The 23,364-nt window shown below is 39.9% G+C and overlaps 1 protein-coding gene across 1 annotated transcript in view; it reads left to right on the forward strand.

The window, feature by feature from the left end:
• FSD2 (fibronectin type III and SPRY domain containing 2) overlaps positions 1 to 23,364 on the forward strand; it is a 68,244-nt gene that overhangs the window by 42,281 nt on the left and 2,599 nt on the right. Inside the window, exons 8-12 of the mRNA XM_069098724.1 lie at positions 385 to 519; positions 5,611 to 5,764; positions 8,294 to 8,427; positions 14,712 to 14,844; positions 22,928 to 23,104. Coding sequence (XP_068954825.1) covers positions 385 to 519; positions 5,611 to 5,764; positions 8,294 to 8,427; positions 14,712 to 14,844; positions 22,928 to 23,104 — 733 coding nt within the window. The remainder of the gene's footprint in view (positions 1 to 384; positions 520 to 5,610; positions 5,765 to 8,293; positions 8,428 to 14,711; positions 14,845 to 22,927; positions 23,105 to 23,364) is intronic.

Below are 23,364 nucleotides of genomic sequence, written 5' to 3' on the forward strand. Positions count from 1 at the left end.
CTTCCTTCCTTCCTTCCTTCCTTCCTTCCTTCCTTCCTTCCTTCCTTTCTCTTTCTATCTTTCCCTCTCTCCCTTCCTCTTCCTTCCTTCTTTCCTTTCTTTCACTTCCTTCCTTCCTTTTTCTTCCTTTTGTTTTTCCATTTTTGTATCTTTTGCACTAAGACAGTGCCTTGCACTTTGTAGGTGCCTGTAAATGGAAATGCCTGAATGGAATTAATTCTAAAACATCTTTGTTCTGGGAAGATTTCTTCATCAAAGGATGGCTGTGTTTTAAGGGGCTGCAGGGACAGCTGTTTTAAGCAATGAAAAAATTCATGGACATTCTTTCTGCTCATTTCCATGTTTTATAAAAGAACTAAGGTAATGTTTCTTTTTTCATTTCAGAGTTTTCAGTGAATGTCAAAGAATCACATTACTCTGTGGCCAACCTTGTGCCTAATACCCAATATGAATTTTGGGTCACAGCTTCAAATAGCACTGGTGTCAGCCCACCAAGTGAGCGAGCAGTGTACGTGACAGGTAATATGTTCCACTGATGTCTGAGGAGCCAGGCCTCAGTACAGTCATTCAGAGAGACACAGGATCTTGGCTAGTGCAGTTTTATGTGCCATTCAGATGGAAGGATTGTGTGTTTTGAGATAAATACTGGTATTTTCCTTTTGGACTTACCAGGTGTAATTACTACTATGATTGCCATGCTAAGAAATAAAATTTTTTAAAAAATAAAGGCAGGGCACAGTAGTGTGTTTGGAGGGTGAGGATGGAGGTGGGGGAATGACAGTAGAGAGATGTGTGATATATATTGGTTCCCACATAGCAAGGATCTTAGAGTGGTTTAAAAATGAAAGAAAATCAGGAATGAGAATGGGATAATCACGGTGAGAGAACAGGTGCATGCATATAGTTATAAAGAGGCATTGGGGTGGGGTGGGAAAGGAACAGCCATACCCAGAAGGTCTTACTTTTCACAGTGTATGAAACCCCAGTCCCAGCCTCATACCTGGGTAGCTATGATGTAGTAGAAGGCCTGCTCACTCATGTCTAAATTGTACTCTGGACTTTAATTTGTTCATGTTGGATTAGAATTATAGATTTAGAAACAGAAGAAGCCTAAGGGTCATCAGATTTAAACACTTCATTATACAGATAAGGAAACAACACCAGAGAAGTGACCTGCCCAAAGTGATACAGGTAATAAGGGAAATAAACCAGAAGTTTGGATCCAGGTCCTCTGATTCCAAACCGTTGCTCTTCTTACAGTATCACTGCCTTTCATGTAGTAGGGATTCAATAACTCAGTGTTCAGTTCTACAATCATTTATTAAGTACCCACTCTGCTCCAGGTAATCAATCCACAAGGCTTTATTGAGAACCTACTATGTGCTAGGCACTGGGGATAGGAGTACAAAGAACAAAAAATAAAATCCCTACATAAAATAGTTCCAGTCTTAATTACAATCTTTTCTTGGTGGGGAAACAAAACATGCACAATACAGAATACAAATTCATTTCACTCGGGTAGGTCACCAGCAACTGGGATGATCTGGATGGTGGCACTTGAGGCAATTGGACTAGAAAGTCTCTGAGGTCCCTTCCAACTTGGAGGTTCTGTGCTAGGTCCTCCTTCAGGGACCTCCCTAGGTACCTTTCTTTCTCTTCCTTGCATTGCTTACTTCATGAGGCTATTGTAGTAATGGCTTCAGAGATTCTGAGCTTTGTAACCCCTTAAAACACAGATAAAACAAGAGGTCAGCATATTCTCAGGAAAAAACCCACCAGACAACCTGTGTTCTCTTGTTTTCACTTATTGGCTATAAGTTGAATTATGCTTCTGAAGTCCAGAGCATGAGGTAACTGCCACCAACACGAGATGTCACCATGACCCATGTAGGCATGCTTTATAACACTATAAGGCAGCAAGTCACAACCCAATTATTCTTTTACACTTTTAGCAACACAATTTCCTCCATTCAGAATAAATACAGGGTATTGTTAAAATCTCAAGGCAGTTTTAATTTATTAAAACTTAGGATTTTGAGATATATACACTTTGGTTACAAGATTATGATGCCAAGGCAAATCTTTTGCTTCACCTTAGCTCGGTTCAGACTTAGGGGACCAGTCATTAGCCTGGGAGTCAAGATTCCTGGCCTCTAATTTCACTTCTGCCAATAACTTATTGTGTAACCTTGGGCAAGTCAAAGAACACAGGATGTGGAGTGAGAGGACCTGATTTTGAATCCCATTGCTACCCCTTGCCACCTCTGTGACCCTGGGCAATTCATTTGACCTCTCTAGGCCTTATTATCCTCATCTGTAAATGATAGTTGGACTAGATGACAACCTCAAAGGTCCCCTCTAAATTTATAATCCTATGACCTCACTTTTTGGGGATTTAATTTCCCTATCTACAAAATGAGGAGGTTGGACTAGATGGTCTCTAAGGTTGCCTTCTATCACCTCCTCTCCACCCATTCTCCAGAGAAGACATTGCTCCATACTTTGCTGAGAGAATAGGGGCCAGACATCATAAGCTCCCCCTCTAACCTGGTTTTATACATCAGACCCATTCAGGACCATCCCCACTCTCCCCTCCTGTGCTCCAGCCTCACAGGAAGAGCTTTCTTCTTGGTAATATTAGTCAACTGCTCTACTTTGCCCTTGATCCTATCCCCTCTTTCTACCCCAGGAGCCTATCCCTTCAATCATCTCCAACCATCAATCTCTCCTTATCCACTGGCTCCCTCCTTACTACCTCCATTTGACCAGATCTCTCCTATCCTTAAAAATATTCCTTTGACCCTGCCAATCCTTAAACTACTGTCTTATCTGTCTCCTCTCTTTCAAAGTCTTATTGCTAGAACAATCCATTTAGTCTGGTGTCTCCTTTTTCACTTCTTAACCCCTTGCATTCTATTGCTTCCTGACTCCACATCTGTTCTCATCAAGGATACCAGTAATCCATTATTTGTGAAGAATGGCCTTTTCTCAGTATCCATCTTTCAATCAGTCAATGTCTTAAGTGCCTCCTATGTTCCAGGCACTATGGTAGGCACTGAGGATGGGAATACAATTGACCTTCTTGTCTTCCCTGAAACATTTGATCCTGGATTTCCAAGATATTGCTCTTTCCTGGTCCTCCTCCTACCTGGCTGACAGATTCATCTCATTCTTCTTTGCTGGATCATAATCCATGTCCAACTTCCTGTGCATGTCTGTATTCCAGGGTGTTATCCAGAACCCTCTTCTCTTCCTCTGATGTCACTCTTTGATGCTCTTATCAGCTTCAATGAATTCAATGATCATTTCTATGAAGATGACTCCCCAATCTACATGTCAGGCCTTCGTGTCTTTCCTGACCTCGGAACCTGCATCACCAGCTGCCTGACGTGTGTACATCCCATAGGCATCTCAAACTTGATGTCTCCAAAACACAATTTATTATCTTTCCCCCTTAAATGACTCTTTCCTCTAACTTCCCAGTTTCTACTGAGGGCACTACCATAATTAGCCATGCAAGTTTGCAGCCTTGGAGATGCATTTGACTTTTCACACTCTCTCACTCCATCCCCCTATTATTCCCCTCCCCCATCCAATTAGTATCCAGGTCTTATGTCTCCTGGGGCAGCTAGGTGGTTCAGTGGTTAGAATGCCAGACCTAGAGTCAGGAAAACTCATCTATCCAAGTTAAAATCTGGCCTCAAACACTTACTAGCTATATGACGCTGGGTAAGTAATTTAACCCTGTTTGCCTCAGTTTCTCATCTGTAAAATGGGATGAAGAAGGAAATGGCAAACCATCCCAGTATCTTTGCCAAGAAAACCCCAAATGGGGTACTAAGAGTCGGAAGCACCTGAAATGACGGAATAACAACAGTAACATGGCTCTTAATTTCCTCAGCATTTCTTGAATCCATTTCCTTCTCTCCATCACAGACACCAGCCTCATTCAGGCCGTCATTACTTCTTGGTTAGACTACTGCCATAGCTTCCTAATTGGTCCTACCTTGTGTCTCCCCTCTCCAGTCCATCATCCACAAAACTGGTATTTCTAAAGCATGGGTCTGGTCAGTCATGCCCATGGTCAGGAAGGTTCAATTGCCTGTAATATAAAATACTAGATCTGGAATGGCTAGGTGGAACAGTGAATAGAGCACTGGCCCTGGAGTCAAGAGGACCTGAGTTCAAATGCAGCCTCAGACACTTAACAGTTAGTAGCTGTGTGACCTTGGGTAAGTCACTTAACCCCAATTGCCCTGCTTTCCCCCCTCCAAAAAAAACCAAAAACAAACTAGATCTACTCTGTCAGTCATCTAAAAGGCTTCATAATCTGGTTCCAATCCATCTCCTTAAAAATATGACTCCCCCTCAAACATTTGTGGATTCCAACAAAACTGACCTCCTTGCTGATCCCATTACACAACATTCCATCTCCTACCTCTGTGATTGACTGTTCCTTATGCCTAGAACTCTGTCTTTCATTACTGCCATCTCTTGGAACTCCTAATTCCATTCAGGATTCAGCTCTGGTGCTTCATTCTTTCCTGATTGATGTCCCACCACATACATACACACTACCTGAAATTACTTTTTAGTTACTTATCTATATATGTATGTGTCATATCCCTCAGGTAGAATGTGGGATATTTTAAAGCAGGGATTGTTTTGTTTTTGTCTTTCCCAGGGTCTGTCTCAGGAACCTCGCCCAGCACTTTTCACATACTAGGCACCTAAATGTTTGTTGAATTGGATTTAATTCCAGCCCCGATGTTTGATGTCTCTTAAATAAACAAAAACAAAACAATTTGCCTGATACTCTCTCCCTTGATTCAGTATTTGTTCTCTGTTCATGGAAAGGCGAGAAGCCCTTCTTAGCTCCTCTCCCATCTTCTCCCCAGAAGTCTGCAGCTTAAAGTCCATACAATATTGCCTCTGAAAGCATAGGACTTAAAGGCAAGAGATCTGTATAACACTAGTCATTATGCAAGCCACTTAACTTCTCTGTTCTTCAGTTTTCTTATGTATAAAAGAGATAATATTTGTATCACCTATGTGGGGTAATGTGAGGTGAGCACTCCTTAAGTCTTATGGCATACTAGTGGGATGAGCACCTTTTGTTATTAGATCATTTGATTGAAGTATGGAAGGGACTCTGACCCAACGGGCCCATTTTACAGATGAAGCCTAGAGATGGAAAGGGATTTGCCCAAAGTCATACAGTAAAGAGTGAAAGCAGCATTCACACCTAGACAGTTTAACTGCAAATCTGTCCCTCTTTTCATTATTTTACATGGATTCTTAAGGAATTTTCCTGGTATTCTTTTAATTACAAAATATTTTGGGGAAAACAATGGGTTGGAGATGGTTCTTATGCTTATTTACAGCCAAATATTACATCAGAAGCAAATGGATCATAAGATCATGTATTCAGAGATAGAACCAACCCTTTCATTTTGCAGATGAAAAAAGGGGGTATAGAAAAACAAAGTATGACTTACCAAGGGTCACATGGCTAGTTAAGTGTCTGAGGTGGGACTGATACCCAGATCAAACTGATTCCATTGCCTCTCAGATGGTTTCCCTTCTGCTTTCTTTTCCCCTGCATCTTAGCTCCATCACCTCCCATTATCAAAAGCAGAGAGATACTAAGCTGTGAGCATGCTGCCTTGGTGTGCTGGGAATCTGGAAACATGAATCCTGTGGACTCATACACTATTGAACTGTCGAAAGTAGACAGTGAAGAGCCAGGGAGTGTCGTTACAGAGTGAGTCAATACAGGTCAATGCTACAGCTCGAGAATGCTCAATAATCACTTTTACATCATGCAGGACAGTGCTCCCCAGTCACATTGCGTGTGAAACCCAAGTTGCCTGAAGAGAGGAAATTGGATTTTGAAACAAACAATATCTTTAATTTGACCTTGCTTAGTTGTGGCAAAAAATGAAAGTTTAAACCCCTCCCAAGATGCAAAGATGCAGGGGAAATCAGAAAGGGCAAGGACTCAAAGACTTTGTCCCCCCTACATATTGACCTTAAATATAAACTTCATATACACGTTCATCTTTTTAAAAGATTCCAATCTTTTCAAATAATTTAGAATTTTATTTATTTTCATTGGAAGATGGAGCAATACTGTCTTTGGGGAAATGTGGTGGAGGGTGAGTAATAGGGTAGTTAAGAATTAATGTGAAGCAAGTGGTATTTTTCTTCATCTTTGCTATCTGTCTGTGAAGGTAGTTCAATGCCAGACAGGTATACAGGTGTGTATACAGATGAGAATAGATTTGGACTATCCCCATTCAAAAATTTCTACTCACATGACTAGTTCAAACTCTTTCTAGAGCTGAGCTCCTTGTTAATACTTTATTTTTTTTTTCTTGCTATTTGCAGAGTATAGGATTACTTACTTAGCCCTAAAGAGTCAGCTAAAAATTAATTGTAGTAATCTTATTAAAGTAACAGGACAGAAAATGAATTTACAATAATCATTAGAATTTACTATAAAACTCATCAGGAGAGAGAAAAAATATATATCCAAATTAATTATAAAGAGTATAAAATATCTAAGAGTCTACTTACTAAGATACATTCAGGTCTTGTTTGAATACAATTTCAAGACACTTTAAAACAGGAGAAAAAAAAAGAAGACAAATAGAAGAAATACCAGTTGTTCAAAATTGTGTCATGACAATATAATAAAAAATGACAACATTTCCTAAATTGACTTATATACTTTATCTCATAACAATCAAACTTTCAAAGAGTTTTTTGAAGAAATAAACAAAATAATAACAAAATTGGGGAAATCATGAAAAAAGTAAGAATGAAAGGAAACTAGCATGAAATACTGAAGGATGAAATGAACAGAACCAAGAGAATGTTGCACACAGTAACAGAAATATAGTTTGAAGAATAACTGCGAAAAACTAAGTTATTCTGAGTATTACAAATACTCAGACCAACTAGTAAGGACCTGTGAAGGAAGATGCTATCCACTTCCAGAGAAAGAACTGATAAATAGAATATAAATACATACATACACACATACATACATGCATATATGTATGTATATGTATGTGTGTATATGTGTGTGTGTGTGTGTGTGTGTGTGTGAAGTGGTGGCCTTCTCTAGTGTAGGGTAGGGAAGGAGGGAGGGAGACAGTTTGGAACTTAAAATATAACCAAAAAATTTTTTTAAAAGAGTGAAGGGAGTCTAGCAGTAACAAATTTCAAACTCTATTACAAAACTATAATCATTGAGTTATTTGCTACAAGTTTTAAAAAACAGAAAATTTGATCAGTACATAAAATTGATTAAAAAATTGATCCAACTAAGGTAAACAAGCAAATAATTGAACCAAGGATGGACCCTGAGGAGGTTCTAGAGTGGACCCCACAGAAAACACTTAGAATTCAAGTTGGGCTTCAGGTCCCCTGAAGATGGAACCAAGTCAGTGATAACAGGGGAACATTGAACTGGGGAAGCCCTTGGGCTAATCTGTTCTTCAAAGTGTTTTCTGCCCTACAGTTTCGGTCTTAGGTATGACCTAGAAATCAAATGAGTCCCATTGGGTGAGGAAATGGTTGCTCAAGTCAGTCAGTTGAAAAGCATTTATTAAGTGCCTACTTTGTATCAAGCACTGTGCTAAGCACTAAGTCATTAAATTAGCTTTCCTTTTGGACCAACAGTGGTTAAAACAAACAGAAGTCTCAGAAAACTGGGTTGATATAAAACTTTATTCCCTCTGAGGGGTTTATTCTCATTGTCAATCAATAATGATATTCACTGACTATACAATGTTGTAGAATTTGCAACATGCTTTACACCCATTATCTCATTTAATGATGATGATGAGCTAGTGTTGACATAGTGCCTTAAGATGTACAAAGTGCTCTAGAAGTGTCATCTCATTTAACAATTTTAAAGATGAGGAGAATGAATATCAGAGATGTTGGGTGACTTGCCTACAAGCCTACTATGTCTTCTTGCCTGGCCATCAATAATAGCAAACGCTGGAGTCCCCAGTGTTTGTTATGTGAAATGATTTTTTTTTTTTTTTTGCCTTTTGGAGGGCAATTGAGGTTAAGTAACTTGCCCAAGGTTACACAGCTAGTTTTTTTGTGTGGGTGTTAAGTGTGTGAGGCTGGAACCGAACTCAGGTCCTCCAGACTCCGGGGCCAGCGCTTTCCTCACTGCGCCACCTAGCTGCCCCTGTTACATGAAATGTTTATCAAGTCCTTTACTACTATCACATATCATTATGTTTGTTTCATCACTTCAATTTGTTTATAGATCTATAGTAGGAATTCCTACCTGTGAATCTCTAATTCAGCTGCAACCTGGAGAAAGCTACCTAGTCTACGTAAGAGCCATCAATGTGGGGGGCCCAAGTGAAAGAAGTGAGCCTGCTACTATCCACACTACAGGTATTGTTTAAATTCACATTTTGCTATTGGGAGTAGAGCTTTTAGATATTATGGTTAGCAACAATCAGTGATGATCTATCTATTCCTAACATCTTTAAGAGCTGAGATGCATAGGTCTTTGATTCTTTTTTTATTTTTTAAGCAATTGGGGTTAACTAACTTGCCCAAGGTTACATGGCCAGTTTTTTTTGTGTGGATGTTAAGTATCTGAGGCCTGACTGATTCTGGGTCCTCCCGACTCCAGCATCCGTTGCTCTTACTCACTGCGGCCACCTAGCTGCCCCTGGGTCTTTGATTCTATTCTGTTGTCCCTCTCACTGTTTTCATTCAGTAATGTTCTTGGACTATTCACCTACATAGTGGGTTAGTCACAGGAGGGTGATTTCAGGAAGTCAGTCCCCTTCCCCTCCCTCTGTGGCTAACCTCAGAAGGAACATGGCATAGGAGAAAGACCTGGGAATCCGGAGATCTAAATGTTAGTCTCAGCTCTGCCACAAACTAGTAATGTGATCATAGATGTGCATATGGGGTATACTGGGCATGCCCTGGCAAACTCAAATGTCCCAGTGCCACAGTGAAGGTGGCCAGTATCTGGAGTCAATAGAGGTAGGGGCAGCTTTCTTGGAATTTGTGGGCCCCCAATTGCTACAATTACCATTGCCACTGTTCCTGCTTCCATTCACTTCCCTTCCACTGCTTCTGTCAATCTCTGCTTTGTGAGGAATAAAGTGCATCTCATGATTAGGTGGCTCTGGAGCTCAGGGCAACACTCATGACAATCTTCCAGATTTTTCCATGATGTCTCACTTACTGCACTGGTACTTCTTGGCAAAGTTTGATTCTTATTTCCCCAATTCATCTGTGCCCCCAAGAAGCTTGTGCCCAGGAACCCTAACAGGGTCAGAAAACAAACCAACTAGTCCTTCATTCCCCCTTTATTCCTCTGGTCACCTTGTTTTCCATGGCCTTGGGACTCTGGTTGATATGGGAAAGAAAGGCAAATATAAAATTTTAAAAGAATTCAACAGTCATTGAGCTTAACTCCTGGCTTTTCTTAGCAAAGCAGGGAGCAGAGTCTAATTGGAAAGATGCCTTTTTTTTTTTTTAAACAAAGAAGATAAAGCTAAAAAGGTTGTTCTGGATTTAAGAGTAAGGGCAAGAGTATGATTTAAAATTAACCCTATTGAAAAGTTTATATTTCAAAAGTAAAACTTAGTGGTTTATTTAAAAAATAAAGTTTAAATGTTTTAGTTTCTTTAACTTTAGTTTAAAGTGATATGTTTTATGATGAACAGTTAATATTCACCTTTAAAAATGAAATTCCCTAGGTGCACTCCTTAAGGAAATGTGCTGAACATGTTGTGAATGTGAGCCAGGGAAACTTGCTTTTCTAAAGCCTCAGCTCCCTCATTTGTCAGTGCGGGCCTCCGCTAGATGATCTCTCCGTTTCCTTCTGACTCTAACATTCTATGACTTTATGATTCTAAGTTTACAATTATAATTTTCATATTAAAATAGACAAATCAATGGGATCCTCACTGTTGAGTTGTTCTTTCAGATAAATCTGAGGGACTAGAGTTTTATCATTCTTTTCCTGGTTTGTTCAGTTATCTGTTTAGCCCATATATAAGAAATTAAACACTCCTATGGAACCTGTTGTATGTAGTTGAGTCATTCCCTAGAGGAGTGACCTCTCTCTTTAGCAAAGAAAACAAGTAATCTATCACAATGGCTTCTGGAGATATGAATTAGCTTTTAGGAAGAGAACACATAAAACATTCATTCATTCATTCAACAAATATTTTTTTATCATTTTTTTTTTGCTTTTTTGGAGGGGGAAGGTAGGGCAATTGGGGTTAAGTGACTTGCCCAAGGTCATGTGGCTAGTTTTATGTTAAGTGTCTGAGGCTGGATTTGAACTCCTGACTCCAGGGCCAATGCTCTATTCACTGCTCCACCTAGCCACACCTATTCAACAAATCTTTGTTGAGTAACATTATGTGCAAAATCATGATAAATGCTGAAGATACAAAGGTAGATACAACACATTCAGTAGTGACACAGATTATTAGCTCAGTAAGAACAGAAATGGGCTCTATATGATCTTATGTCTCCCTGTTCCCCCAAGACCTTGCACTTAATTGGCCAATGTAACAAAGTTGATAGAGTGCTGCCCTTAGAGATAAGAAATACTGGGTTTAAATCTCACTTCTGATCCTTACTGGCTGTATATCTCCAGACAAAGCACTGAATAGCTTCAAGCCTCAGTTTCTTCATCTGTAAAATGGGGATAATAACAGCATTAGGGAACAACCTCACAGAGTTGTTGTGATGATCAGATGAATGTGAACTGTCTCGAAAACTTTCTTTTTTTTTCCAATTTATTTATTTATTTTTAGTTTGCAACATTCATTTCTACAAGATTTTGAGTTACAAATTTTTCTCCCCATCTTTCCCCTACAGCAACCCCAAAATAGTGATCCTACTGCATACCCCTTCCCCCAATCTGTTCTCTCTTATGTCCTCCCTCATCCCCCCCAACTTTCTAGTAGGGCAAGACAGATTTCTATACCCCAGTGCCTGTATATCTTATTTCCCAATTGCATGTAAAAAGCAAATTTTTTTAAACATTTGTTTTGAAAACTTTGAGTTCCAGACCCTCTCCCCTCTCCCCACCCCCACCAGGAAGACAAGCAACCCAACACAGGCTACACACATGTAGTTATGCAAAACATTTACATAGTAGTTATATTGTGAAAGAACTATAATTCCCTCCATCCTGTCCTGCCCCTGATTTATTCTAATTTTCTCCTTTGACCCTGTCCCTTTTCAAATGTGTTTACTTCTTTCCCATTCTGCCCTCCCTTTTATCATCCCCCCTCTTATCCCCTTCCCCACTATAGTTTTAAGTTTCAAAGAAAACTTTAAGTAGGTTAAAAAAAACTCAACCTCTTAAGGGTCTACTATATGCAAAGCATGGTGTGGAGTGACTGCATAAATATGCCTATTGAAGGAGTGGGTTATAACAACAACAGAGGTGGTATCAGCTTAAAAGGTTCAGTTTCTCAACAACAACAAAAATTACCAGCAATAAAAAGCCAAGAAAGAATTAAAAAGTTTCCTGGAAGTACATTTACTACTGACCAAACTCTCCAAAAACAGAATGTGAAAAACAGTTTCTGATTTTATCTCCCTAGTACCCCTATAAAGTAGTTAAGGAAAAGCTGGTATCCTTATTCTGCATTTGAGAACAAGAATGTCACATCATGACAAGTCAAGAATGGAGTTGGGGATTGGATATGTTTCCATTCCAGACCTGCATCCTAATCAAGATATTGTAACATATTAAACACAAAAAAAATTATACTAGGTCTTGAGCCAAGAGCCAACAACAAAAACCCCAGAGTTCTGGACTAGAAGTTTTCTGGAAGAGACCACAGAGAATGCAGGATCATGGATTTGGAGCTGGAAAGGGAGTCAAGGACAGCCCTCTTTTAACAGATAAAGACAGAGGTTCAAAGAGAGCAAATGATTTGCCCAGAGTCATTTGGGTTGTAAATAGGAGGGTCAGGATTCAAACTCAGGTGCCCTGACTCAAATCTTGCCTCTCTTCACCACATCAAAGAGCAAATGATCTATCCCCTCTGGTTTTTCACTCAGAAGACTTGGCTTCTATGGGCAAATGGTGCAACTTTTATTTGACCTGATTCTTTTATCTGCATAATGAGGATAATAATACTTATACTTCTGACCTCAAAGAGTTACAGTGAGAATCATAAGACAATGGATGTGAAAATGGCTTGAAAGCACTGTGTGATGCAGAGAAAATAAACACAATGACTACAATGGGTAAATGAGGATAATACAAAAAGACAACAAAATTTTAGTCAAGTATAATGGTCAATGATGTTTCTAGGTGATTGATATATACTCCCTTCTTTTTTGTTAAGAAACAGCCAGTCAGGAGCGGAAAGTTACATGAGATGACAACTGCAATCCTTATATACTTTGATGATTTTGCTTAGCTGCTTTTTTTTTTTAAGGTGAAGGGCTTACATCAGACTTGTTTATTGAGAAATGAATGTAGGTCCAAATAAAAATGTCAATAAAAAAGAAAACATTAAATTATATATAAATTTTCATATATCTGTTCCCACATCAAAGCTAGAGACCCTTAGTCTTTATTGTTTATATATAGAGGGTAAAATCAATTATGAGTCATACACAAGTAAAAAGCAATTTGATTAAAGATGATTTTTTGAGAGGGAAATACAGAATGTTCAACTCATTTGTTTTCAAAATTAGGAACAAAGAGTATAAAATTGTATTTGATGAATACAATGAAAATATTTCAGTTCTGTATTGTGTCCAGTTAAGGGAGAGAGACAGAGAAGTTTGGAGAAGAGGAGGGAGTTAAGGGAGAAGAAGGGAGAGAGAGAAAATGAAACAGAGATGGAGGGTGAAGCGAGAAAGAGGAACATGAGTAAATAACAGTGATTAGAGAAAGAAACATAGGAACAGAAGTGAAAAGGAAGGAGGAGAGACAATGGGAGAAGAGCCATGGAGGAGAGTAATGGAGACCGATTCAGAGAGAATGAAATAGATTCAGGAGTTCTGAGATGAGGATGTAAGTCATATTAGGGTTTTTATCACACCCCATGGTTACCTTGGACTGTGACATCAGATTATGTTTTTTCTTAAACTGCTCCCCCCTCAAGTAGAGATGGCCTTTTTAGGAGTCAATTCCTGCCCACAACTATTCACTGATTATTGGATCTTTTAATTAATCTTTCCTCAAAAAGGACTGGCCATAGAATTATAATTCCTTCAACTGTGGTTCTGTATACACACACATATAGTGTACATAGTGTACATATGTATCTATATACAATCCAATATACACACACATATATATATCTACATCCTATATATCTTATATATACACATACTGTCTGAACACATTCATTCTAGAGGAAAATATCCTATATATATGCATATATCTATATTCTATGTACATATATGTATTCTATATACATATATCCTAGATCAGGGGTGGGGAACCTGTAGCTTCAAGGTCACATGTGGTCCTCTAGGTCCTCAATGTCATCTTGAGGCTGTACATATATATATGTCCTATATATATATTCTATATACACACACACATATGTATCTATGATACTGCTCTAGAATGAATCTGCTCAGACAGCCATCATCTTCTTTCCCACATTCTCTTCTTCAAACCTTAACCATTATTTATCTATCCTGCCCTCAAGCTTTAGAAGGTAGGCTTTGGAGACGGGCTCCCTGTACCTTCTGCTATCACCCTTCTTCACCCTCTGCTATAAAACAGTCTGTTAGTCTCTGTACCTTTTACATCTGACTGCTTTACACTTTTCTCTTTTAAGTGTTAAATAAAACAGACCTTTCTATTATTCAACATTTCAGCACACATTTATTGGGTATCTGCTTTGTCCAGGGACGTGCAGGTGCTTCAGGGGATGTGAAGGATAAGACAGAGTCCATTGCCCTTACAGAAGGAGCTCATGGTCCAGAAGGGGAGATAAGAAATATGCATGAATAAAACATGATGAGTGAAAAGAACAATGAGCTTGGTTCCAGTACCACCTCTGACTATTCTCTCTGTGACCTAGGACAAGTCACTTGCCCTCTCTGGGCCTCATCTATAAATAAAAAAATGTAGGTGTCTGTATAGACTGCCACTAAGGTGCCTTCCAGCTCTAAAACTCCTGCTGAAGTTGTTCAAGTAGACTCAAAATTAGGAGGCCTGGGCTCTCCCCCTGATTTGATGTGTTACTTGAAACAAATCACTTGATTATGCTGGCCTTCAATACCTTTATCTGTAAAATAGGGTCTGGGGGTGGTAGAGAGAAGAGTGGATTGAACATTCTCCAAGGTCTCTTCCAGGGCTGACACAAACATTGAGTTTGTGATTCCAGACACATTACAGTGACTATATAATTAAATGTAGAACCTCTCAGGGCTACTTGTGAAAGAATATACAAGGCATGATGATAACTGTTCTGGATATGGAGTCGGAGGATGGGGGGTTGAATCTCAGCTCATCTACTTTCTCTCCATGGGACACTGGACAAGAGGCTTCCTCTCTCTAGGCCTCAGATTCCTCATATGTAAAACAAAAGGATTGAGCTACAATCCCCTAGGGATCCTTCCAGCTTTCCATGTTTGATTCTTGGATTTTGTATCAATGACAGGCTCTGTTAGCTAAAATTTACATACTTGCCATGTATTCTTCCCTTCCCTAGGTACCTACTTCCATCTTAATAAGGACACCAGCCATCCTTTGCTGTCCATTTCAGAAGATGGGCTTACAATTGTGCGTGGTGAAAGAGAAAATTCAGCAAGTGAGCCCCGTGATAGTGCCACCAGATTTACTAGGTACTTCATATGCAGTCATCTCAAATTCTCATAGGGAAGTGTCATGCAGCAGAGAGAATGTTGGTCTGAGATGGAATTGGGAAAGACGTGTTTAAATCTCAGCTCTGGGTTTTTTGTTTTTAAAGAAAGTTCCATTTATTTTGCTTTTTGGAGAGGGGAAGGTAGGGCAATTGGGGTTAAGTGACTTGCCCAAGGTCACACCGCTAGTTTTGTGTTATGTCTGAGGCTGGATTTGAACTCAGGTCCTTTGAACTGGATTTGAACTCCAGGGCCAGTGCTCTATTCATTACACAACCTAGCCACCCCTCAGGTCTGGGTTTTACTAGCTCTAGGCTCGAACTTGAGCAAATCTCTTTATTTTCCTGATTTTCAGCTTTCTTATCTGTAAAATGAGTATAATAATACTTTCACTACCTATCGTACAGGATTAATAAGGGGAAAGTGCTTTGGAAATCTTGAAATGTTATAGAAATAGACACTATCACAAGATAAGACTAGCATGGTTTATTCTACTTATCTTATTTCACTATGTCTACCTTCAAGATCTTAAATCAATACTTTCCCTATAAACAATAAAAATAACTTTTCATTTTTAAATTGCTTAATTCCTGAGCCATTCTCAGAGAACATTACTGCAAAGGGATCCCATGCTACAATGGGATAGCTCTAATTGTGAGAAAGTGGAGATAAAATCTGCCTGTAGAATTTCCACCCATTCATTACTCCTAATTCTACCCTCTGGGGTCAAGGAGAATAAATGTAATCCCTCTTCTAAACTTTTAGCAATCAAGCTTGGCCCTAAAGAAGATACATGAGAAGGTCCTTCCTCATTTCCCTTTAGGAACACTGTTTTGCAGTGGTAATTTTTTCTATTTGCATTGTTTGTGGTGACTGTACTGTTTTCCTGGTTCTACTTGCTTCATTTTTGCATCAGTATGTAGAAATTTTCCATAGGGCAGGGACTGCTCACTTTGGACTTGTCATGAGCAGCATGCCTGGGACACAGTGGGCAATTAAGAAATGCCTTCTGATTGAGTGATGGGTACAACAGGATCATGTGATCCCTTTGTGGGTACAGATGGCTACAGGGGGCCAGAGACAGCCATAGCCCAGCATACTCATAGAGAATAAAACATAAAGATGGGCGTTACAAGACTATACCTCTATGTCACCTAAATCCTCATCAGTCTCTCACAATGGGAAATTTCTAAGTGGTCACCACTCTTTCCATCTGTATACTAAGGGAAATAACCTCAGGCTTATGGAGGTATTGAGAGGCCTAATTAGATAATGCCTATAATGGAAGTGCGGCACCTCTGGGAAAGGTTTTTCATAATACAATGAGGTGCTCCTTAATGATGGGTGAATCAGGGGACAGTGAACCTTTCTTGTCTCTTTATGGGCACAAACAACCCAGGCCTGATGAAATGCCCCAGAAAACATTTTGAGAAGAAAGAGACAGTACCATGTGACTCATTCCATTAAAACTATCAGGGAAAGGACTAATGGGAGCTCAGTCTTCCTAATGGTCCTTTTAGAGGATCCTGACCTGTGTCTGCAGGTGCTAAGTGAGGAGATTCTGTTTTGAAGGTAAGATCTAAACGAACTCTTCTCTCAAGCCAGATGAGCTGTCAGGCTGAAAATACATACTGAGCCCAAATGACTGCTTCACTACATCAAAGTCAACCATTGCACATTATTTTTTTTAAAGTGTAACTTTAATCAACCATACATTTAGACCTCAAGTCATTCAGCTCCAAGTCCCAGATCAAAATGGCACTAATAGTTAAGTTCCTATGATAATAATAGCTCGTATTTTTATAGTGTTTTGAAGTGTACGTTATTTCACTTGGTCCTCACCATAAATAACCCTCTGAGATTGGTGCTGTTGTTATCCCCGTTTTATGTCAACCAACCAGCATCTCTTTAAGCATCCGTGCCATGTAAAGCACTGGGGATATGATGACAAAGTGTGAAATAGCCCCAGATCTCAGGGAACCTGCATTCTGTCAGGGGACACAGCATGTATACTTGGAATAAATACACAATAAAATCAAGGGAAGGAGGACACTAGCAGCTGGAGATGGAGGAGGGGGTCAGGAGAGGTTTTATGTAGAAGCTGGCACTTGAATTGAGTCGTAAAGGGAGTGAAGGGTTTGAGGCAGTCTCAGTCTAATACGTGGGGAAACTGAGGCTCAGAGGGGTTTTGTGCCTTATCTAATAAAGTGTCTACAAAGGGATTCTCATATACTGCTGGAAAGCCTTGTTGTTGTTGCTGTTGAGCTGTGGCGCACTGTTTGTGACCCCATGCACCACAGCAGTCCAGTGGGGTTTTCTTGGCAAAGATACTAGAGTGGTTTCCTTCTCCAGCAGATCCAGAGGATCCTTTTGTCAGGGAATCAACGATTAAGTGACTTGCCCAGGGTCACCCAGCTAGGAAATAGCTGAGGATTTGAACTCAAATTTTCTTGACTCCAGGCCCAGTGCCCTATCCACTGAGCCACCAGTTGCCTCAGGAATGCCTTGGTCATGTGACTATTTCACACATGAGTTTTCTTAAATTTACAAAGATGTACTGCCAAGTACATTGAAAGTTCTTCACAACCTGTCCCCTAATATATTAATCCCCTCTTAGCACTCTACGATGCAGACATACTGCCCTGCTCACTGCTTCTCACACAAGACACTCCATCTTCTGTCTCCTGGTCTTTGTACTGGCTGTTATCTTTCATGCTTGGAATACTGTCTCTTCTGATCTCTGCCCTTTAGAATTCCTGACCTTCTTAAGACTGGGCTCAAGCACTACCTCTTCCAGGAGGTTCTTCCTGGTCCCCTTAGATATCAGTGTCTTTTTTTTTTTCTCTAAAGCTACTTTCCATCTACCTTGGATGTATCTTATGTGCACACGCATACATTTTCTGACACGTCATATAGTAAGCTCCTTGAGGGTACAGACTGGTGTTCCTTTTTTTTTTTTTTTTTGGTCTCCTCAGTGCTTAGCGCAGTGACTGGTACAGAGTAATGAATGCTTATTGATTGATGTTGATAATTCAACACTTACTTAAAGCTTACGAGGAACAAGGCACTAAAAGACCCATTGGAAATACCAGGACATATTGAAAAGCAGCCTCTGTCCGCAAAGAGTTTGTGTTCTATTAGAGGGTAGAGATAGAGACTAGTTCTCTGATTTCTTTGGTACAGGGAATTCCAGGTTCTCATCCTAAATACCCAGCTGCTTATGGGACATCTAGAAATGGATATCCCTTAGACATTTCAACCTCAAGGTAGCATTCCTGTACACCCCTTCTCCCCCCCCCCCCCCCCCCCCAAAAAAGAAAATCTTCATTCCAGACTTCCTTATTACTGTCAAGGGCAGCAACATCTTCACAGTCACCCAAGCCAAGGCTGACAAGTGACTTATTCATAGTAAGCATTTAATAACTGCTTTCTGAATTGAATTATCAGGTGAGGAAACTCCCTCTATCAATGCAAGTTTACACCTTTTCTGCAAATTCTTAGTGTTACCTAGCTTCCTGGGAAGTAAAGTGATTTGCCCAGGGTCACACAGCCAGTATGTGTCAGAAACACGGCTTTAGCCTAGGTCTTTCTGATTCTGAGACCAGCTCTCCATACACTACACCACACTACTACATCATTTAAGTGTATAGATAAATTTGGGATAATTTGAGTTGGGATAGGGCAATAATAATGGCAAAGGAGCAGGAAACACTTTCCTGTAGGAGGTGGCATCTGGGTTAAAGCTTGTCCAAAGCCAAGAAATCCTAGGAATTGGAAGTGTGGTGTACATTCCAGACTTTGGGGATGGACAGCCTGAACCAAGACATTGTGGCTGTAAAAAGAATGTAAAATTCAGGAAAAAGCATTTAGGCTGGCATATATGAAACGGAGTAATCAATATGGAAATGTGGGCTGAATGAAAGAAACCAGTCTGTGAAGTGCTTTTAATGCTGCACTGAGGAATTTAACTTGAGCTTCATGATCCTCTGATTGCTGGTCTTTTAATTATCCTCTAATTCCCCTTCCATGGAAGGGTCTGTGGATAGAGGTGAGAAAAGTCTTTTAGAGGAGAGTCTCAACCAGAAAATCCTGCCTCAGAGTTCTCTGCAAATTACTGAGATTCTTTCATTCTTATCTTCAAGACTATAGATAGTGTCCTTTCTTCTGGGCCCTGTAGAATCTCAAGTCTGTTCTCAATTTTCAGTGTTGAGATGGGGCTGCCATAAGTCACTTTGGGAACTTAGATGGAGGTGGAGGGAAAGATGAAAGAAACTAAGGGTCTGGTGCCATTGCTCCTTTACACTAAGTCAGCAACCAACCAATTAGCATCTTAATGGACCACTTATTTTGTGGAAAGCCCTCTGTTAGGCACTATTCCAGATGCAGAGAAGCATTAAGTATGACTCCTGCCTTCAAGCAGCTAGGAGGGGAAGATCATCTTGCCACAAATATAGAATTAACAATACATGACAAATGCTGGAACCATAGGAGCTCCAAGGAGGGAAGGTTTATTGTAGGGTGAGGTGGTAAGGATTCATGGAGATGTTACTTTAATGAAACAATAACTTGTATCGCACTGTGCTAAGTGATTTTAAATATTATCTCATTTGTTCCTTCAACAACTCTGGAGGGGTGGGTGCTATTATTATTCTCATTTTATAGTTGTGGAGACTGAGGTAAATAAATGACTTGCCCAAGGTCACACAGCTAGTTCTAAGCAGCTGAGACAGGATTTGAACTCAGATCTTCTTGACTCCCAACCCAGACTGTCTCTAGGTACTTCCTGAACTTGGCCTTGAAGGATAACTAGTATTTGGATACATAAAGAATACTTGTGGTGGTAGTGAGAAAAATATGCAGTATCTTTTTGAGAGAGACGTTGGCTAAAGATGAAGGTTTCATATTGGGAAGTAGGAGGAGATCAAATTGGGAGGGTAAGCAGGGACAAGATTAGAGAAAGTCTTCAGTGACAGGATATCAAGTTTAGATTTTCATTCTGTAGGCAAAGGGGAAACAATGAACATTTCTGAGCAGATGACTGATATGAGTGGTATTTTGTTTTAAAGTTTTATTGGTATTCAAAGTAATTTCCAGATATACTCCTCCACCTACCCCCTGAGTGGGATTTTATAAAGATTAAACTGACAGCAATGTGCAGGATGGATGGAAGGGGGATAGATGAGTCATGGAGATGGTGAATATAGTGGGATATTACTGTGCCTTGAGAAATGATAAAAGGGACAGTTTGGAGAGAGTTGGGAAGATATGTAAGAAATCATGCACGGTAAAGTGAGCAGAACCATGAGGATAAGTTATGCAGTAATAACACTGGAAATGTAAGTGACTTAGAAAGACTTAAGAATCCTGACCACTGCAGTGCCCAGTCATGAGTCCAAAAGACTGATAAGAAAGCATGCTACCCACCTTCTGGTCAAGAGGTGATGGGCAAAAAATGCAGGAGACCTTTATTTTTGTACACAGCCAATGAAGGAATTTTTTCTGTTCACATGACCCTGAATATTTGTTAGAAGGGTTTTGTTTTTCTTTTTAAAATTTGGGGAGTAAGGGAGATAAGAGGGTGATCAATCAACCAATCAATTATATTTAGTACCTGCCAGAGTACAAGTGATGGGAGTACAAAATGAGGCAGAGTTCCTGCTCTCAAGGAACTTACAATCTAATGGAGAAGAGGTAATACTTATTAGAAGAAAAAAGTTAAAATAAGGAGACTTGTAATAATCTAGATGTGAAGTGACAAGAGATCTTACTAAGGAAAAATCAAAAGAATATCATAACTGATTGAATGTGTGTAGAAGGGAGCAGAAGGTGCCGAGTTAATGGAGAGGGAGGAATGACTGGGTGAAGGGGAGAATGAATGGCATCCTAGACAAATACAGCGAAGTCAGTAAGAGGATTTGTTTTGAGGAGACGGGGAAGGATGAAGGTTTTCCCAGACTCTTGGGAACCCTGTTCAACTATCCTCCTAAATGTTGACACTTCTTGAGCAATGTCTGGAGGACTGTGAAAGGAGTGAACTTGCCAAGGTGTATGCTTTTGAAGGCAGTGGAGATCATTGACTTACAAAGTTTAGCCTAAGCAATCAAGGAGATTTTTGAGAGTGGGTGGAGAGGCTCAATGACTCCGGTTGAATTAGAAACTTTGACAGCTTCTAAATTAGATCTTGGATAGTGTAGGAGGATTCTGGACAGCCAGTGCAGTAGAAATACTGGCAATGATATTTGATGGATGCTTAATTTCCAGTGAAGACTGTCTTCTGCCAAATCCCCTATCTTTATAGGACAAGACACAAGTCTAATGCTTTGTATATTCAAAGAACCTAAGGTCATTTCTGAAAGTTTGCCCAGATCACCAATGCTGCCAAACACCAGCAATGACTTTTGAGTCTTTTCTTATTACTAAATGCTCTTTCCTGACACTCCTACCCATTTCACTCTTGCTATCCTGTGGTTTTTCCCTATGATTGCCTTGAAAAATTGCAACCTTGATAATGAGGTCTGCCTGCACAGCTGTGAGCTAGGTACTCTGTGTTCCGTTTCCTTCCCCTCCCCACTGCTGGGCTCTCCACTGAGATACCAGTTCTTATTAGTCTCTGCCACTGATTCTAGGTAAAGTGAATTACCCCCCATTATAGACATTTCTATTATAGCAATTAGCTTAACAGTCCTCCACACTGGCTTTGCACTTTATGCTCTGGAAAATTATATTTCGTCTGCAAGCTTCAACGTATATAGTTGCCTTTCTCCTTTTTCATTTTATGAGCTGTCAACTCATTCTTTTTCCACTTGTGACTTACAATTTTAACTTTGGCCAAGTTCTTATTTTTATAATTCTAAAAACCAGTGGTTTAAAACAAATAAATAATCACCTCCTTCTTTGGTGTGTTTCTTCTCCCTTTCTCCTACTTAATTACCATCACAGTAATCTTACTTTTCTCATCTTCAGAAAAACCGAAGAAGTTAGTGAATTGTTTTGAGGGAATGGAGCCTGTGAAAGTGCACCAGCAGACACAGGATATCCACAAATCTACCTGCAGGGACTCACACTGTAGACATACACACTTCTTGTTTTACAAGCAGCAACATGGTACCATAATGAAACAATGGGGCATAGTGGATAGCATGTTAGTCAGGGAGGTCTACATCTGAATTTTGCTGCCTACCTAATAACTGTGTGACCCTGAGTAAGTCACTTAACCTAAATCTGTTTCCCCCTATCTAAAATGGGCATAAGAGCAGCACTTATCTCACTAGGGAGGTGAGAGATATGTATAAAATGCTATATAAACACTAGATATTTTTCTGCCTACAAATACTAAAATCTTGCTACATGTGAAACTCTTCTACCCCCAAATCCCTCAGGGTCTTTGTCTCTAGATAGATATATCTAGAATCCTTACCATGGCATTTGAGCCTGTTTTCTGGCCTCTGCCTCCTTCTCTTTCACCCTTCCTCATAGCCCAGGCCTGCTTGCTATCCCTCCTCCTACCATCTCTGCCTCTCAAGGTCATACCTACTCTTCAAAGGCTTAGATGCCACCTTGTCACAAGACCTTTCCTGAATCACCCCCTATACTTCATGCAAAGTGTATGATCTCTTACGGCATTTGTTATTTGTTCTCTCTCCCGATATGTGGATCTGTCTCTTCTACTAGAGTTTAAGTTTCATGGAAGCAAGGTCCGTGTATCATTCATCTTCGTAGACCTCACAGCACCTAAAACTGTCTTGCTTGGCTTATATGTGATAAAAATTGAGAGGCGGTACGCAGTAGTGTGTAGTGTCATGTTAGGAAGGACTAGATTCAAAGCTTGCCTTGGACACTTATTAGTGACATGACCATGGCCAAGTCATTTAACAGCTCAGAGCCTTAGTTTTCCTATTTGTAAAATGGGGAGATTAGCAGTACCTACCTCTAAAGATTAATGTGTGAGGATCAAAGATGTTTTGCAAACCTTATGAGATGAATATAAATGCAAGCTATTACTACTATAAACATTTGTTGAATGATGAATTAATGAAAACGAAAACCTCTGTATCCCCAAAATTAGATGTGTTGCTGTTATGGGAAGCCTGATACCTATTAAAGGACGTCATTACTGGGAGGTGGAGGTCGATGAACAGATGGACTACAAAGTTGGTGTGGCATTTGAAGATATCAACAGAAGAGGGGACCTTGGGGCAGACAGCTCTTCCTGGTGCATGAGTCACACTTTTATATCTTCAAGGTAAAGTAAAACCTCCACTTCCCAAGGATTAAAATTACCCTCTAAAGGACTTCTAATTTGCAGCTGTGAATGTCAACAAAGCAGATTAGACATAAAACTATGTTTCATGACCTTCACGCTCACCTCTCTTGCTGTGTATTCTGAGGCCTAGATCAGGAAGAAAAAAAGATTCCTAGAATAGAAACTGCTTACCTGCTCAGAAAGGATCTGATTTACCATCTAAGCTCCACTCTGTGTTGAGAACATGCATAATTTAATTC

Source organism: Petaurus breviceps, unplaced genomic scaffold (genome assembly GCF_028583685.1).
Source record: "Petaurus breviceps papuanus isolate PSGF00001 unplaced genomic scaffold, PetGlider_PUasm1.0 37, whole genome shotgun sequence".
Taxonomy (NCBI): Eukaryota; Metazoa; Chordata; class Mammalia; order Diprotodontia; family Petauridae; genus Petaurus; species Petaurus breviceps.